General features: G+C 41.3%; 1 protein-coding gene across 5 annotated transcripts in view; it reads right to left on the bottom strand.

Annotated features, from left to right (window-relative positions):
* The window catches only part of GREB1L (GREB1 like retinoic acid receptor coactivator), an 80,529-nt gene that overhangs the window by 18,212 nt on the left and 43,161 nt on the right, over positions 1-19,156 (bottom strand). For all 5 annotated transcript variants that reach the window (XM_069853943.1, XM_069853945.1, XM_069853947.1 and 2 more), the window contains 12 exons: positions 18,001-18,327; positions 16,994-17,122; positions 16,276-16,410; positions 13,977-14,174; positions 11,538-11,718; positions 10,049-10,241; positions 8,554-8,687; positions 7,842-8,181; positions 3,376-3,491; positions 2,463-2,707; positions 894-1,456; positions 305-407 (listed from right to left, as the gene is read on the bottom strand). In XM_069853943.1, the coding sequence (XP_069710044.1) occupies positions 305-407; positions 894-1,456; positions 2,463-2,707; positions 3,376-3,491; positions 7,842-8,181; positions 8,554-8,687; positions 10,049-10,241; positions 11,538-11,718; positions 13,977-14,174; positions 16,276-16,410; positions 16,994-17,122; positions 18,001-18,327 (2,664 nt within the window). The remainder of the gene's footprint in view (positions 1-304; positions 408-893; positions 1,457-2,462; positions 2,708-3,375; positions 3,492-7,841; positions 8,182-8,553; positions 8,688-10,048; positions 10,242-11,537; positions 11,719-13,976; positions 14,175-16,275; positions 16,411-16,993; positions 17,123-18,000; positions 18,328-19,156) is intronic.

Here is a 19,156-nt window from a genome sequence, read left to right as displayed (position 1 = left end):
ACAGCAGTTAATAGATCTGGGACATCTGACAAATGAGAGCAAATCCATAGAGGCTTCCCCCTCCCCTTTTTCCTCAGCATAAAATCTCCAAACTGCAGACATTATTACTGAAAACTGGTATCTAATTTATAATTAAACACAATTAATAGTGATGCTTTGACCAGAAACAAAATGTTATTGAATGTCTTGTCTGTGATAGGTGTAATTTATAGCCTTCCTGTGAACCTAAAACTTTGTTACTGCTGAGTAATACATACCAGAAGCTCTTTATAATGCATATTAAGAACAACTATTAAATACTTACTGGCATTAATCTCTTCTTCATCATACACATCTACTTCCAGCAACCGGATCAGCATGCGGAAGAGAATCCTTAGGAACTGCAAGTACGAGCCTGTCTTTCCCACCTGAGCCAGAGATGGAAAAAAGTCCAAATCCCAACTCAGACTAGTATAAAGGAAGGAGATATTTCAGATAAATACCTTTGGGCTTACCTCATTTTAGTTCTGCCTTGAAAACATAACAAGATGTAATATTGCCCATTATAGCATTACAAAACTAATCAGTGAGCAAAAAATGGCCCGCAGCCTGTATCACTTCTGCACGCAAGGAGATCAGCACTGATATCTGCTTCTCTACTGATACACTCACTGCAGTTTAATGCCCAGTGCCATCTGCACACATTTCATTTAGGCTAAAACATGACATATAGCATCACCCTTCCTCTCCTTACCACTTCCAGCACGGACTTAACTTTATAATCTGACCAGTTTTTGACCTCAAAGCACCAATGCATGCAACCTTGCAAGCGTTCTTTACAGTGCGTTCTCCATTCCTCTTCATCAGTCCTCTTATCCCGCTAATAAGGCAAGACGAAGGAACTGTGCTCTTACTTGTGGTGGTCCTGTCAAAAGCAGCCGCCTGGGATGAAAACTCCTCGAGTTGGACGTCTCGCCCTGATTGCTGAAGTCCGCGTGGTGCTGTCGGGCTGTTGTCCACTGCCTGTAGTAGAGAGACTGCTCTTCACTGCTCATGTCCTTGTGAAGGAGAGGCCTCAGAGAGCTCACCCAAGACACGTCAGCATGAGGCAAGAGGGAAGAGGAAGAAGGCAAATTCCCACTTTTCTGTGAGCTCAGGAGACAGTAGGCAGCTTTCGACAGGATGACAATGCGTGGCAGTGCAGCACGGAGGGCCTTGTTGGCTTTGGTGGACTGGGCAGGCCACCGAAACGTCTGGGAGACTGAAGACAGTGACGATACTTTTGAAGTGGTGCTGCTCGCCATCTGGTTAGCCAGGGAGTCACATTCCTGTTTCACGGTCTCTCCGGCTGTGAAAGTGGAGTAAGTTCCCTCATCGACTGAGCTGTGTGCCACAGTCTGAAAGTTAAGTGATGGTGCTTGCTTCTGAGACTTGTCTGCAGCACTCGAGCTGCTCACACCATTGTCTGCCAGGGAACCTGGAGAAACAAAGAGCAGGTAATTAATAGATACTAGCTGACATAAGAAAACCATGAACTCACTTGATCTCTAGGACAATCCTAACACTCAAACACTTCTGTTCAATGAGTGCTGCTGTGGTTGAGGTCTGCATTTCACCATTTGAAAAATAAAATCACTGGCATCCATCTGTCCCTCTTGCTGGAAAGGCAATGGCCCTTCTGCTGGGGTTCAGAGTCTGAACACAAGTTCCAATCTCTGTATGTTATCTATCATTTCCCTTCTGGGATCTGGAATTTGATGGTACAACCCTCTGAAATTCAAGTATAACACGCCAGTGTATACAATGATCAATTTTACTTTCTCTCCTATGGAGAACAGAACATTGATTTCACTGCAGCTTTAGTGTGAACAGGGCTACGCTTCCTCCTCCGTACCATCCAGGCTTGGTCAGTGTAAGGGAAGACCTGCATGACAAAGATCCAGTATATCTGTCTCAATACCTCAAACTCATTGGGAAACAAAGGGAAGGACTCAAAACTGCATGAAGAATGCAAGGAAGGGAAGTCTCGGTGGGAGATGAGGCTCTGCTGATGCCTGAAAAGGCAGGGTAAGACCTAGTCATTCTGTTGGTCTTGGCAAGGAGGCAAATATTCATCTTCACCCAGAGCTACCCCTCCAGTTACAGAGTATTTTTCTATTCCTAAAATTATATACTACTGATTTTAATCTCACTTTTAAGATCTTTTCTGGATACACCGGATAAAACTGACAACTGTGAAATGTAAATCCAAACCCAAAAATCACGAGGGACCCTTAGCTATGGCCTATCACTCTCTTTTAGCTGTAGAGAGGAAAATTGCTCAGTGTGGAAAGAATCTGCTACTAACATTTCATTGCCTAGGCTGCAGCAGGATACAACTAAGAAACCCACATTTGATTAAAGATCTCCAAGTTTGCACTGAGCTTCCAGTGACCCAGGAATGAAGACTTGTTGGTCTGCTGACCAACAGCAGAATGACCTACCTGAGGTTCCAGTGACAGCACTGCTATTACTCTGGGGTCGGTCCAAGTCTATCAGCAGCTCATCAGAGTCATTCTCGTTACCATTAGCCTTCTCCTGTTCCTTCTCACTGAGGTCAAGAGCTACAATCGGCCCTCGAATTGCATCCTTTGAGACATAGCAACATGCCAGGCCTACTTCTTGCTCTAATGCAGTCCGAGTTAAGTAGCTTGAATCAATTAGTCGAAGGTCACAGTATTTCAACGACCTAGAAAAACCAACCCAAGAAAACAGGAAGCTTTGTTTTCTCTTGACTTTGAAGAATACTCCATATTTTTAATCGCTTATTAAATATTCATGGGCAGTTTCATTAACTTGTAAATATAGAATTACCAGTAAATTTGGAATTTACAAAGGCTTGTAGTGATAGGACTAGGGGCAATGGGTATAAACTGGAGAGGGGCAGATTTAGACTAGACGTAAGGAGGAATTTCTTCACTATGAGAGTGGTGAGGCACTGACACAGGTTGCCCAGGGAAGCTGTGGCTGCCCCATCCCTAGAGGTGTTCAAGGCCAGGTTGGATGGGGCCTTGGGCAGCCTGATCTGGCAGGATGTCCCTGCCCATGGCAGGGGGCTTGGAACTAGATGATCTTCAACGTCTCTTCCAACTCAAACTATTCTATCATTCTTTGATTCTATTTAAAACATTCAGCACATAAGTTATGTTTGCACAGGCGATCACTGAACCACACGGTACAGTAGCTTTACTTTTCAAAAACTGCACTTTCCAAGACTTTAAAGTGTTCCAACTGAAGTCTTGTAAAACATGGGTTTTTTTATGAAAAAACAGCCAGATGGAATCAAACCATTTACCCACCCCCCAGCTTATCTAAATATGTTACAGAACAATCATATTGCAACAGTAATAACAGCACCTGGGGAAAGTTTCTCCCAGAGGGTCTTTGCCAGTTAGAATAACAATGCAAGGGAGACCTTCCAAATCCTGATAGGTCCGAGGAATCCAGTCGTCCTGCTCATTGCCCCTCCAAGCCTGTGAACACAAAAAAATCCAGACACATCCAAATGACACCTTTTAAACCTTCACCTGCTATTTTTTCAGTTCCTGCTTTGACTTCGTACAGAGGGTTTGCTTACTCAGCAGCCAACAGCAAGGAGAATGTAGGTACAGGCATGCATTTTTTTTTTGGTAGCCAGCTGTTAAACAAGCATTAAATGCAAAGCAGAAAGACATATAGCATGTGTTATTCAGTGCTGGAAACATACATCTAGTGTGGTGTTAGTATGGTTATGCAGTTGATGCCTTCGATTTCAACCTGGCAGAGATAAAAGTTCTTTGAAATTATCATAAAGCTGACCTTCAAGTGGAATATAAAAACAATTCAATGAACTTCGCCTAATTAGTCTATATAATGAAAAGCTCTATGAAAGACAAAGATTTTCCCTTCCACTGGAGTCAGTATCACAAGAAAGGACACCTTACCTACTGTTTAAAGACCAAAAAATTGTAACATTTTCCCTTAGGGCTGGAAAGGCTTCGTAGCATCAGTCTTGTGTCCTTACACCTTTCAGTCCCCTTGAGCCAGCGTAGCTTCCTGAACCTGGCTAAGCCCATTTGTATTCTCTGTGTTGGACACAGCCTCCTAAAAACATTGTTCTATCTTGAGCAATAGTATCTTTCTGGCTATGTTGCAGTGTCCAGACTTCCAGAAGGTACAGGTAGTACTTGATCACGACAGGCATGAGCACCCTACAGCGACCGTTAAAAGCAAATAAAGCTGAAAGACTCAGTGACTCTCAGTTAGAAAGGGAACAAGCCATTCTATCCCTACAAACCCTACAAACAATAAAATTGTCATATAAAGCTGAAATGCAACAATGCAGATTCCTATCCAGCCATTCCTGCCAGAGAATCATAGAATTATTGAAGTTGGAAAAGACCTCTAAGATCATCCAGTCCACCTGTCAGCCCAACACCACTGTGCCTACTAAACCCCGTCCGAAGTGCCACATCTAGACGCTTTTTGAATGCCTCCACGGATGGAGACTCCACCACTTCCCTGGGCAGTCTGTTCCAGGGCTTCACCACTCTTTCAGTAAAGAAATTTTTCTAACATCCAATATAAGCCTCCCCCTGACACAACTTGAGGCCATTTCCTAAGAGACAGAGGAGACCAACAACAAAATAAATGACTTGAAGTTCCAGTGACAGCACTGCTATTACTCTGGGGTCAGCCCAATACACCAGGAAAACTGAAAATATGGCCTCTTAGATCACTGAACAGTGAAGACAGGAGATCAGCAGAAAAGCTCTTTTCATACAACCCAGAGACCTCACATTTCCGTGTTGATTAGACATTTAGGTCTCTCCAGACAAGGAAATAAAACCCGAGTGGTTACAGAATTATGGAGTATTTAACCTACAGCATATCAACCTTCTGGAAAAAGTTTTTCTTTCTTTCTTATTAATAATGGACAAAATCAGTTGTGGAGAAGACTCTTAGCTAGCTTCGGCACAGAATCTACTTTGCTGAGTGGTGACAGCAAGCCTAAACACCCAAACAACTGCCCATTAACAGCATGACAACAAGACACAGCAACAGGACTTAAGTGAGCTATGTGGAAAACAAACTTTGCATGAACAACACTTTCTTGAATTCTCTCATGGTTCTCCTCAGTCTCAGCCTGCACCCTTGACCTTTTCTCTCCTTCTCCTTCCTCTTCCCCAGAAAGGTCATATTTTATGAGTAATCTTCACAGGTAGATGAAGGGAATTAGAAAAGAGGACTCACTAGCAGATCAATGACTCAGCGTGACATTTGACTTTCTGAAAATTTCCACTGGAATAAAATTATGATTAATTTTTTCCCAGCTTAAGAAGAGCACAATTTGGAAAATATATTCCCCTTTGCTGCTATAGCTCTATTCTCTGATTTATTTCCCCTGCTGATTACGGCATCCAGTGCATAACACATTCACAGAAAAAACATAATTTCTCCAACTGCTCAACAATATCTACTGGCTTGGTGAAGTAGCTTTTGCAGCAGAGAGAGATCTTCTGGCTCAGCAGGGTTAGTCTGGCTGTGTGTTATCCTGCCTCTGCAATGATGGACATTTCTACCAAAGTGCATGGCTAGAAGATGAAATAGGGCAAAATAGATACAAAGCTTATTTTCTTTCTGCTAGCCTAAGGATTTAAGAAACCCAAGTGCTCAGGGCTCTGAGCTGTAAATTTGCATTGAGAAGATGTATTTCTTGACCATCTTAGTCAGGAGGGGGAGTGCCGCAGCCCTTTGGCTCCTAACTTCTGAGCGCCTCCCAAATGGTTTGATTCTTGTTACGCAGGAAGTGCACGACATGACAGAATACTTGGTCAACAAAACAGTTACTTAAATTATTTTCCTTCTCTTCTTTCATTCTGTACATCTGGGTGTGCCACCCTCTTCGAAGCCTGGCTCCCTAACGGAGAGCAATGACCTGTCTAGCTGGTCAGAGAACTTCTCTGACAGACAGGGGAGCAGCCAGTAGCCACGTGCAGTGCAGGAACAGCTGCCCACTTTCCCTGCTCTGCTGCAGCACCATGCACACTGCTGATGCGCCCTCTTAGGGAGAGGCTAAATTAAGACAAACTTTTCAAGTGGGGTCACTAACAGCTAAGAAGTTTCCCTCCCTACTCCTGAAAAAGGTCATGATAAAGTTTCATCCTGCGGTCTCAAATGGTGGGACCAATATTTGGAGCCTCAGCCCCGCCAGAAGGTACTCAGTGGCCTCATATCGCTTTCCCCATCTTTCCATCCTGACCTCCAAAAAAAAAAGGGGCCTGGGAGCTCATAGTGGAAGCAGGCAGCGATTGGTTCCTCACGTGCTCTAATTCTCTGGCTTCAGAACTCCACCTAACACCAGGAGAAAAGCCAAGCAGCACAGAGACAAATCAAAATTGTTTGCAATAAACTAGACTAAATGGTAGCACAGATAATGAATTTTATAATGGGGATCAGCTGCCTAAACATACGCTCACACCATCTTAGATACCTCGTGTTATCCCAGGCACCAGACTAGCAGGTATGGCAGCCCAGCACAGGACTCACATTCTGGAGCACCACTGGGATAACCCACCTAAAAAGACACTACAGGCTTCTCCTTGGGCACTGAATTCCTTTCCTCACTCCTTTCATAGTCATGTTTCAGAACTAAATATTATTTTCCAGTGACTCACAAGGAAAGAAACAAGTCCAGAATCTTATAGCTTTGTTTATTCCAAAAAACCACCTCATGTTGTGGGGGAGAGGAATAAGAAGAATTATTTAGAAGTTTTTTCATTCTCTGCCTTATTAAATTGTTCTGTTCCAGATCAATGGCGACATGGATATTCACCTACAACAGCTTCACTCTCAATCCTCATCTACCCTAATGGCCACATGGGCTGATCCAGAAATGTGTAAAGGCTGCATCCCTTAGGAGCCCTCATAGGACTCGTGGTCCAGAATGATTTAAGGTTGGAATTAATGCCTACTCAACAAAACCCAGCAGCACAGAGCCGCTACCTCACATACTGTTTTGTCCTTCATGACTGCTACTTCCCTCTACCACCACAGACAAGATTTGAGAAGCAGAGGTGGTAGCTTCTTTAAAGGACATTTTATCTGCTTCCGGTTGTAGTCAAGCTCTTTAAGAAAGGCTCACAAAATCAATTAATTTTCTGTGTGATTTTGAATATGCTGCATAACTCAGAAACAGAAAATTAATCTCTCTGCAAAACACAGAGCAAGGATCAGGACACATAACCAGCACTACCTTCAGGCTGGTACCTAAGGCAGGGAATCATTTCCCTTGGTATAATGCAGTGAGGTTAATTCGGGAAGTGGTTTTGGCTAGTTCAACCACATTCTTAAAAATCCATGCAAAAGTTCAGCCTGGTGCATATACGCTGAGCAGAAGAGGCTTTCAGCATGCAGTGGTTTGAGAGAAGTCTGTGACAAACAGCATACGTTACCAGTTGTCAGAAGGGCAGAAGATGGATGGACAGAGGTGACAACAGATACACTAGACAGACAGATAAGTTGGTGGAAAGAACTAGTTTGTTTAAGGAAATCTGAGCTCTGCTTTCAGAGATTCAGTGGTGAATCCTATTGACTTATGCTGTTATTGAACTTTAAGAAGTGGGGTAACACCCAGTGTTTGACTTCATGGTCCAGTAGCAGTTCAGGTGTTTTCTAAGTTTCTAATTTATTTATGCTAATTAAAAGTACTCACAGAGACAGATACAGAACATGCACCTTTTTCCTATTGATTAACTTATAAACATGTTGGAATAAACACAGAACATGCATAACAGTCAGATGATGACAAAGGGCATACAAACAAATATTTAGTTTCTGCTAACCTTCAACCGTGTCACAAAGTGTTTTGCGACAACAAGCTCTGAGGCAGGATTCCCAAGGAGGATCTCAAAACGATACTGCAGACCTAGCTTGTCTCTTACTTCTTGCAACCTCTCCTTGGCCAGCATGGCTAGCTGCACAGATGGCACCCTAATGACAAGCATGTGGCCACAGCCATTCTTATCCTTTCCTGGAGAAGTGATAAGGTCATCCATGATGCTGAGTGTTTCGGGTGTGCTGTGATCTCTTAGTGAGGCCACGGTTGTGAGAGCCATCAGAGCTTGGGAATACTGCTGGATGAGAAGGTAGCAGCGAATCACCATGCTGTGCAGCCGGGGATACCTTTGAGGAGATACAGCTCTGCATTAGCATATGCAAAAATCACAGCAATGCCTGAAAATTAGCCAAAACCTAGGACCTGGTCATAGAGAAATGACCACAGATTAGACATAAGGGATGAGGTATTTCTTCACTATGAGAGCGCTGAGGCACTGCCACAGGTTGCCCAGGGAAGTCATGGATGTCCCGTCCCTGAAGGCCAGGTTGGATGGGGCCTTGAGCAGCCTGTGGGACGTGTCCCTGCCCATGGCAGGGGGGTTGGAACTCAATGATCTTTAAGGACCCTTCCAACCCAAACTAAGCCTTTGATTTTCATGGACTGTATCCTTATGATCCCAAATAAGCAGAATCCCAAGCTCTCACGTTACCATTTACCTTTCTAGAAGTGTGTTGACCATCTTTTCAAAGGTTTCATCACATCTCAAAAGGGGACTTGTTACTCCCCATTGGAGGGATTTGCTGTATTCATTCAAACCAAAGTACAGCTTGTCTTCACTTGTTGCATCATCCTGTTCCACACAGAGATAGCAGAAATATAAGGAAAACTGAAACCAATTTAATTTCATCATTAAAAAAAATAAGTGGAAGGTATTTTCCAAAGTAAAGTATCCTTTCTTTTCATTCATTCTCACTCAGTGATGCTTTTTGTTTCAAAGAATGCAGTAAAATGTAAATTGCTTTTTTACTTATCTTATTATTTGTCTATAGCAAGAAAGACAGAAGCAGGTCCTCACAAATTTTTCAATCTATCTCCTACTTGTGACTGAGGGCTGTTTCTAGAATTCTGCTCATTATTTTCAGACTCTCTATCTCTAGCTTTCTACCTACTGACAACTATTAGCTCATTTCTTTTTAAACCAGAACCTTGAAACAGAAGGATTATTAACTTTCAAAATTATTCTTGATTGTCAGATTCTACACATCTCTAATGGATATCAGAAATTAATAATTTCTTTGCTGAAATATAGATCTGCAGATGTCAATCAGAAAGGCAGAATATTTGCACAGCATGGTCTCCAGTGCATTTACATCACCAGGAATCAACAGGAATGTGCGTAATCACATAATCTCCCCTATTACTGTGGGTTATCTTTTTAATCAGAAGACTGAAAGTTGTTGATTTTTTCCTTCTGGGAAATAATTCTCTAGACCATTTTACAGAAGGTCACCTCAATGGTTTATATTAACTAACAACCAAAAAGCAGACCTAGAATATTCATTCATTTCCCTATTCTGTTTGTTTGACTTAGAGCTATCACTTTAAGACACTTTACAGAAGCCAATGGCCCAACTCAACACAGCGTAGTCAAATTTGATACAAATATACCAAACAAGGAATACGAGAAAAGGCCAATTTTTCTAGCAGGTTTGGCCAAAACATCCTCAGAATCATCTGGCTGAAATGAGATTAAAAAGTTAATGGTGCAGAATGTCTGACAGACCTTTTCTGCGCAATGATGGCACCTCCTACACCATAACTTGTTAACCTAGCACTCAACTTTCATTAGTACCAGAAAAGCAATGAGTGACATACAACTTACAGTCAAAAGTCAGACTGCTTGAAAATGGAAAGCCAGCTCCAGAGCATTATGGCATGTATACCTAGCTCTGTCTGACCAGAGCACAGAAAGTCATTTCTCATATCACACAGCCGGACAAAGAAGACTGTGTAGTTCCTGGGCCCAAATGTCAATGCTACCTCTACCATCAGCATCCCAAGTTGGTGCATCTGAAGCCTGAGAGAACAAACTCCAGCAGGGAGAGAACTCCCTCCTAACATTCACCCTCTTCACATAAGGATCTGCTAGATTCTGTTAGGTGTGAAGTCCACATTAAAATTCAGAGTTAAAATTAACAATTAAACACTTACCACAGTGTCAAATTGTATCCAATGTACCTCATTGCCAGAGCTGATCCTGGACTGCTGTGTTTGCAAGGCATAAGGAAAAGAGCTGACCTGAAGAACAAGGAGGTTGAATGCTTCAAGGACCTCCCTGCAATTAATAACTCTATCAGCCAGACCATGACTAGGCTCACCATGTGACAGGGAACTTGAAATGGCACTGCAGAAATAAGAATGCAAAGAATTGCCTTAATGACATCCTGAGATTCAAATGGACTACTCTTTCCCAAAGAAGAATCTTCAAATGATTGTAGCATTGAGAATCACAGCTCAGAAAATCTCTTTGGAAGGGTGACAGATGTCAAAACCATTTGAGGGTTCTCTGCGGGCAGTCTCAGACAGTGGGGTGGGGGGAACCTAAACAAAGGATCAAAATCTGCTGACAGCGAGAAGGTGAATTAATGTACCCATCTAAAAAAAAAATCAATGGAAGAAACAAAAAATAAGACAAAACTGATGAAATCCCTCCCACTGAGAAACATTGTTGCGTGAGCTGTGAAGTTAAGGGTAGGGCAACAATTTTACAAAATCCAAAGGATTTTCCAGACTGAAACAACACATTTCTACAAGACTGGGGAACTCGATGTCCTAATTTTCATGTCCTGGAATTATTTTCATCTCCAGGATATTCAGGAATTCCAAATTCAATGTAACCAAAAATGTGATGGTGGGCATAAGGCAGGAAGAATTTTACTTTTATCTATTTTCATCTGTCCTTCAAGGAAAGTATTTTGTTTATTATAACTCTGGTGTTCAAATGAACCCCACAGCCTTACACACCATCTCTAAACCACATTAAGTTTTTTCTCCTCAATTCACTCACGGAACAAGAGCAGAATAATTAGCTTTAGGTATTTTTTTTTTCCAAAGTAAACTTGTGATTCGGTGTGAAGAAATGTTTCTGCACATGTGTGTATGTGGTGTTGTATTCAGACATTGCTGGCCAAATACAGCACAGCTGGGTGTTAAATCCTTTTCTTAGAGTAACTAGGGCATTTTTCAGATGATGCAAAGTGTTAAATGTCTGTAAGCCTTCTTACATTAAAAAACGTTACCATCAAGGATAAAAACGCGAATTAAAACACAAGTGGCTTGTGAACATTGGAGAGATTTGAGTTTGAGTAGAGAAGAAGAAGGGGAATATGAAAAAGATAAGAGGAACAGAGTTGCAAAATTCAGCCCTTTTCCCTTGATTTCGGTACCAATAGCACTCAGCCCTATGAAGAGAATTGTTAGGAATGCAAAAATCTGAAACTAGCCTCACCTATTTTCAACTGAATCAGAATTAGTTAACAAATATCATGGGTAAGCAAAAAAGATGATTTCTGATTTTCAGCCATAAAATACCTTAGTTATAGAGAAAGTACTGGCTGTCCAAGGAGCTAAGTCTTTTGAAAAATCTAACCAAAAAATGCTGTGAGAGGATGGTTTCCTTCTAGTAGACTGAAGTAGCTACCTTGTTAAATCCACGTGGGCATTGTCATGAACCAGCACAAACAGTGTATAGGGATTCTGCTTTACTCGTCTCATGAAAACTTCAAATTTTGTTTGAATCTCATTGTCCAGCCGAACCACGTATTTCTCAGCTCTCTGATATGCTGTCCCATTGTCTTCTAGGCCCAAGTCCACAAGAACACCTGTCAGAAAAGAATAAAACAAAAACCTTTTCTTTTGAGTGCATCCAGAACTGAAGGGTCAATGGTAGGTTGCCACTTGTCTGCCAATATCAGGACTTGGTCAAATTGCTGATAAGCTCTACTAAGAATTATAGAAACATAGAATGGTTTGGGTTGGAAGCGACCCTAAAAAACATCCAGTTCTAACTCCCCTGCCATAGGCAAGGCCACCTTCCACTAAATCAGACTGCTCAAAGCCCCATCCAACCAGGCCTTGAACACCTCCAGGGATGGGGCATCCACAACTTCCCTGGGCAGTTTGTGTCAGTGCCTCACCATCCTCACAGGAAAAAATTTCTTCCTAATGTCTAAACTAAATCTCCCCTCCTTCAGCTTAAAACCTTTACCCCTTGTCCTATCCCTGCACTCCCTGACAAAAAGCCCCTCCCCAGCTTTCCTCTAGGTCCCCATTAAGTACTGGAAGGTCGCTATAAGGTCTCCCAGAGCCTTCTATTCTTGAGGCTGAACAATCTCAACTCTCTCAGCCTGTCCTCGTGTGGAAGGTGCTCCAGCACTCTGATCACCTTCGTAGCCCTCCTCTGGACTTGCTCTAACAGATCACAATAGGGACTGAAACACGCTTCTTCACTCAGGATTTCTTCAAAAACAGTGCCTGAAGACCTTTCAAAGATTTCTCATGCTATCAAAAAGGCCAAAAAAAAACCCAACCCAAAAAACTCGGACCTCCACAAAAATTTCCAGAGCCTCAGTTGGCCGTGTTCCATGATCCTGGCCCAAACTTGCCTGCATTCAGCTAATATGTTCATCCTGCTCAAGTCAGAGAAGGTTATTCTTATCTTTCCTCTGCAAAAATCGTAGAATATATATGAAATTGACTCTCACACCTTTCTTTTCATGCCCTGCTTCAATGTTTGTGTCAATACAACTACTCCCTAGCAGTTTTTGTAATGATAGATTGCCATCATATTCATAAAGTAGGCATGATGGCTATCACAGTATATGGCTTCAAGTGTCATTTGAATTAAAGAAGTAGCAACAAGCTACCATGCAATGTGGCTCAACTACATATTTAACAGTATCTTAACTGCTTTGTAAAAAACATTCATTTAATAAAGTAAAATAAGTGTGAAACCCTGTTAACAGATACCAGAAAACCGCTGGTTTAGTGTGCAGCAGCAAATTAAGTAAATACAACATCTGAAGAATGAAGGAATGGAACAAAAAAACCCCAGCCCATAAATTTATGTTAGAAAGGAAAAGAAACCTGTACTTCAAATAATCTATTTTGTTTTTTTTTAATTTAACTAGTAAAATAGTACGAAGCAGAGAAAAAATATAGAGATGGACCACAATACTGAGAAATATCAGGGCATATCTGCATAATCGAAAAGTACGAGTCCGTTCAATTCAGAGTAGAAAATAAGAGGAAAAAGGCCTTCCAACTACGCAAATCCACTCGTAGACACATTACACCAGAAGCTTGTTTTCATGGTTTTCAAAAGCAAATGTAAGGTATTAGATAAAGTCAGAGGCAGGAAAAAAAAATTCAGTCAATAAAAACGGTCCTAAATATACAACTATCCTAAGGACTTCCTTACTGCCCAGAAATCAAAAGCTAAAAAGGGCCAAACATTTACAGATAGTCCTCATTTCTATTAGACAGAAGCTTTCTCCACAGAGAAATTCTAATGCTTTTCTGGACACGTCGGTCATTAACAGAGTGGGACACACTCCATAATCTGTCTACCAAGCCTTTCTTGTTCCTCTTGAGGCATTTGGTACCACAAAACCCCAGACAAGAAAATTTCTCATCTGAATCAGCATGGCAATTGTCATGCCCCAATGTATGCATGTATTATCCATGCGTTTACCTACCTTTAAGAGAGCCTCCTGCACATAGGTCTGTGCTAATACATAAGACAGTATTCACACAAAAATGCATCAAGAACAAATCCCCCTAGCAGCTCTAGGGGATAAAAGACCTCAACAGCCACATTTGCCTTTCTCCTCCCTGTTCAGATAGGCGAATGCTTCTCCAGATCACACATTCCTCAGACCTGCACAAATACTGCAATCGCTTCTGACATTTGGGTCCAGTTTATGAAAGGAACATATTTAGAATTCATCAACAATACCAACTAATGGAGCTAACACTGGACATGCAAAATACATGCTGGAGGAACTTCCGAATTCGTACTAGGTATGATTTAATAACATCACATACATTGGTTTAACAGTCTCCTTCCCCTTCCTTTTACCTGACTGTCGAATCCGCTGAAGGGTCTGCTGCACCAGGACTTCTGACCGGGGAACTATAACGATGAAGTCTACTTTGCTGAAGTGGCCCAGATCCAGGCTCTGATTGCCACTGTCCGCTATAGCACAAACCTGGGACAAGAGCTTTCTGGCAACTGTAAGCTGCGGCTGGTAAATTTGGAAGGTATCAACATCCAAATCTAGAGTGTGTTTGTTTGAAAAAGAAAACAAGAAACATGTTTACTTTCCCACCCCCCCGATGAACATGACCTAAGCAGCCTATCTTCTATCATCAGAAGACAAATCACTCAGCAGAATAAATCTCAATGCTCTGGAGAGCTGGGTCCAGATCACAAACTTCCTTTTTTTAATCAAAATGTGATAATAGATCAGATGACCTCAAAAGTACAGCACTGCCCATTTTTTAAATGCTCTAACTGTTCTGAGGATTTTTAACAGTGGTTGCTCCCAGTCTCAATGCCAACATTGTGAAATGTATTCCATTAAATGAATTAACACATTTATAATACACATGTGTATACAAGTAAAAGATGTATATATAAAAAACCCAGATATATACACACTAATAGGGCTCTAATGTTGTCCTAAAACTTGCAGTTCTCCCTCAGGAGCTTCCTTCCATCGTTCCTGTTGGGAGAACCAGCCATGGAGGCTGCTACACTCAGGGTATGATGGGATGAGAAACAGCACGCCTATTTATCTGAGGAAACAGAACCTGTGTTGATAATCCAGCCAAAAAGACCCTACCAGGATGGCAGGTCAGCTTGGAGTTCATTTGTACATCATCTCTGCTCTGAAGTACTGCGTCCCACTCTAAGTCATGACTGAGACAGTCGTATGTCTATATACTGACTGACAGTAATATAGGCTGTGAAGGGAAGTATAAGCAATACACCTAAGCAATAGATCTCTATTATTAGGGGGAAGCATTAATTTCTTTGGAGGCTTCTTGATTTCTAACAAAAATCTTTGTCTCAGATTTATTTGAGCTTAATAACTATCAATATAATACCAGCTGCAGAGAACTGGGGGACTGGAGCTTAGCTCTCTATACACATGTACCAGGGCATTCAAGTTTCCTTGAAAAAAGAAACCCCACATCCCTATATTTCATTATTTCTAGTAGGTAAATTCCATGCCCAACCATCAATGTTTCACTAGACCCTAGATATTTTCAGCATGCAGACTACCAGTTTCATCCTATCGTGCTACTATAGGCTTTGTTTATATCAGTTTAAAAAAGCACCGCTGCACATCATTACGTAGTAAAACCAAAAAAATTACAGAATCTAAAGCTTGTTCTCCCTTCAAATTAAACCTGTGAGGAAGCTCAAGACTTATCTTTCTGGGGGTGTCAACAAAGTACCTGGCACCCTTCCTAACTGGATCTTCTGATCCATGGGGAGACTATAAACCACCTTGCTTTCATTCCGATCTAACACTGAGATAATCAATTTAAGCTAACTAATGTGAGTCAACAGCATACCTTTATTTCAGAGGGAAAAAGCTTTATTGGAGGTTGAATGTGCTTTGACACTAGACCCAAAAGAATCTCAATGTTCACAGCAGCTCAATGTATCTTTTACCATTACTGTCATATGAAAACATTGTTAAAACTTTGAATAATGAAAGAATTCTAAAATGGAGAAATGATAATTAGCATTTTCAGGGAGGCAATCCTAGCTCATAATTGGCACCTAAGTATCTAATCACATTACGCTGAATAAAACGCAACTCAAATCATCAAGTTAGAGATTATGCTTGCCTAGCACTTTCAGTCCAAGATCTTAAAAACACTTTCCCTAAAAGTTTAAGCCTCAGAGCACAAGTTTGTAGTACATATTATTACCATTTTACATGTGGAAAATAAGGAATATTGGAAGTTAAGATAGAGGAAGACACCTAGAGAAAAGAGGAGAACACAGTTCCCCCGTGCCTTAAGCCTAAAGTTACATTCCTTTTCTAGCTGCAAAAGGGTGACGTGAGTCCATGTTGTCAATGTTACAAAAGAAAACCTTCTCTACTCTGCCTAGTGAGGAACAGAAGAACACATATTTTAGCTTAGGAATAAAAAAAATAGGGGAAAAACATTGCTGAGGGCTACTACAGATACTTTCTGTCTGAGAGACTACTGTATTGCTACATTCAGCTGGCAGTACTAAAATCTGAAGGTTGGCACACTGACTGCAGCTCTGCCCTCAGACTCTTCTGAGGCACATGCATTTCGACATTTAACAAACTTGTCGCTTATTTCACATCTTGCATGTAGAACAAAATTACCTGGTTCTTGTGTAGAAACCATGGCAATTGCCTCTTGAGATGACACGCACTCACTAACATCTCCATTGAAAGGAATAATGACACTTTCCCCTCGCTGCTGCAGCATCTTCTCCAGCAGCTTGTCCAAATCATCACCTAGATAAGAATTAGCAACACTAAATTATTTTGAAGCCGTTTCAGACAAATGACGTAGAACATTACATATACACGTGTTCTCATACAGCTGATGTTGAATCCACAAAGGGGCAGGGGACTGGAGATAGAGGGATAAGAGGGAGGGAGAGTATTTTTCTCTTTTATTTACTGATTTGCCAATTGAATGAATTAAAAAAAAAAAAAAAAGAAAGAAACCACAGCTGAATATATCCAGGTCTGTGCCTTTACAGCCACCAGTGACTTCTGATGATTACAAACATACACTATAAAGCAACCTCTAAAACCTGTGCTAAAAGCACAAACAAGAAAAGACTCATGCACTTACACATGCCCTGCCGTCAAACAGTGTTAAAAATCTTTTGTCATGGGGTGAGTAATTTGCACTGCATGGGAGAAGTAGATGAGAACTCCTTTACTTGCAGAGAATGGAGAGGAGAAAAGAATGCCTCTCAGTGGCGAGGGTAGAGCTGTAATAATGTGCACTTCAACTGCTGAACAGGAGACACCCACCCTAAAGAAATCATTGCCTTTGCTAGAACTTCTGTTTCTTAGGACTACTCACCTAAAGACGTATTTTTGAAATGAGATGCCAAGAAACTAACTTTCCCAGTGATGAGCTCGTAACTGATCTCTTTTAAAAATTCACTGGTGGTAAGCATGCTTTCTGCAAGTGCCCTAGATTGATATTGACCTGGAGAAGAGTGGAGAAAAAAGCAAGAGCGATCTTTAATACAGTGCACTATCAACACCAGCTTTTCATCCTGGAGGTGTGGGGCATGCCGGTCTTCAGCCATGCCTCTCCTTTTATCCGGTAGACTGAGAAAGGGGTCTCAAGTCCTTTTCCTAGTGACAGAAGAATTAGTTACATCGGTTAGGCACATCCTTTGCAAGCTGTTTCCCATAGCTTTGCACACTTGGGAGACAAATAATATGCAAAATAACTATTTATACCTTAGATGGAATGGAGGGTCTTGGTTAAATATGAAAAAGGAATTATCCCTAGTATGGCAAGAAAGTAAAAAAATGACATTACTGTTTTATCAGCCTACAAAGGAAAGATGACAAGTTAAAATCCTCTTTCCATCCAGACACACTCAAGCACACACAGACATCACAGCCAGTCACCAATGTGAAACTTGAAGATCAACATAGTGAAAAGGATAAAAAGCGTGTTCTGTTCTACAGTGGCCTGGAGAAAACTGTGGTCAGTCCAATACTGCCACGTGAAATAGCACAGCTGCTACAAAAAAAACAGAGAAAGATAAACCGACCATTTTGTCACTGGGTCGCTTCACAATATTTTCTAAGGTAGCCAGACAAACAATAAAATTTCAGGCCCATAAGGAGTAGTAATGACTAGCACAGAGCTATTGTTCTAGACCCTCATGGACAACTATACTCCAAGTCAAGATGGAGGAACAGTAAACTGTGACACTGCAGTGTAACAATAGAAAGGAGAATAAAACAAAACAACAAGAGAGATTTAAAAGCTGGAACAATGACTCAAGAAAATTAATTCAGCAAAATTGGATTGGTATTATCTTTGAAGTGTACTGCGAAGATACTCACCTAGGACTACTACGCAGAATTCATTTCCTCTTATCTTTGATGCACAAATGGCAACAACATAATCCGGTAGCTTTTGCTGATGTTTCATTTCATTGAGAGACCTCAAGGTCTCCGAGATGCCTTCTGCCAATGAGTTCTGGGTAACAACCACGTGAACGAGGTCCTGGGACACACTAGCAATTAACCTAGCAAGCCAAGGGAGTTGACCTGGTGACACAGAGATACACTGTGCGCTCATTTGCAAGGATCGCTCTCTCAGAGTGAACTCCTGCATAGCTTTCAGCATGATCTGCTCAAATTCTTCCCTCAGGGGTATCTGGTCAGGGCCTTCATTGAAAACAAACAAACAGAAGAACAGCATCTCATATAAAAATGTTATCAAACCAGGAATAATCACACATCTGTGTTGATCTGACAAGTTCCTTTACTGTATTTTTTACACTTACAAAACCTACTCACTACTCAGTGTTATCTACCTACACGCCATATTCTTGCTTTTTCATTTTAGAAGCCACTTTCTCCCAGCATTTTCCCCCCAGCTTTTTAACAATAAGGTAATCCATCTCATTCCTAGATTTTTTCCCTTCGAAAACTGGTGGGACAAACAAGGGAAAGGGAAAATGTATGCCTTTTGTCTGGAACAGATGAATTAAACATGTAGCCTCCGTATGTTTTCGTAGCAGAAAACCTAAATGCTTATCCTTGCAGTCTAACTGCGGCCATGCAGTATAACAAAACCTGTAAAGTGGTCTTTGTTTTGCTCTTTCTCATCATGCATACTAGTAAACTAAGCATGGATGTAAATAAACATCCTTAAACTCTTCTTTCACTTCAGTTAAATTAATTTAGCGAATCTCCAAACTTCTAACATTAAGGGGTATACACAAATTTAGATCTACATTCCCCTGACTTTGTAAACAGTACTGCGAAGTTGAACTGGAAAACAAAAATAAGCACTATCCTATCTTAGCATCGGTTCCCCAACTCAGCTCCAATAAACATCTTACTCAGTTAGATTTGTCTCATTGTCAACGATACTCAGAACAGATCAAAATAATCATGCATGCAGAGAAAGAAGTAATCATAGCTTAATGTTCCAAGATCTCATGCCAGTACCAAAGGCAGCTTCACAGTTCAGCAGCTTGCTTTCCTATGA

The sequence above is a fragment of the Phaenicophaeus curvirostris genome, chromosome 3, assembly GCF_032191515.1.
Source record: "Phaenicophaeus curvirostris isolate KB17595 chromosome 3, BPBGC_Pcur_1.0, whole genome shotgun sequence".
Taxonomy (NCBI): Eukaryota; Metazoa; Chordata; class Aves; order Cuculiformes; family Cuculidae; genus Phaenicophaeus; species Phaenicophaeus curvirostris.
The sequence above is the reverse complement of the archived record's forward strand: the minus strand, read 5'-3'. Positions and strand labels throughout refer to the sequence as shown.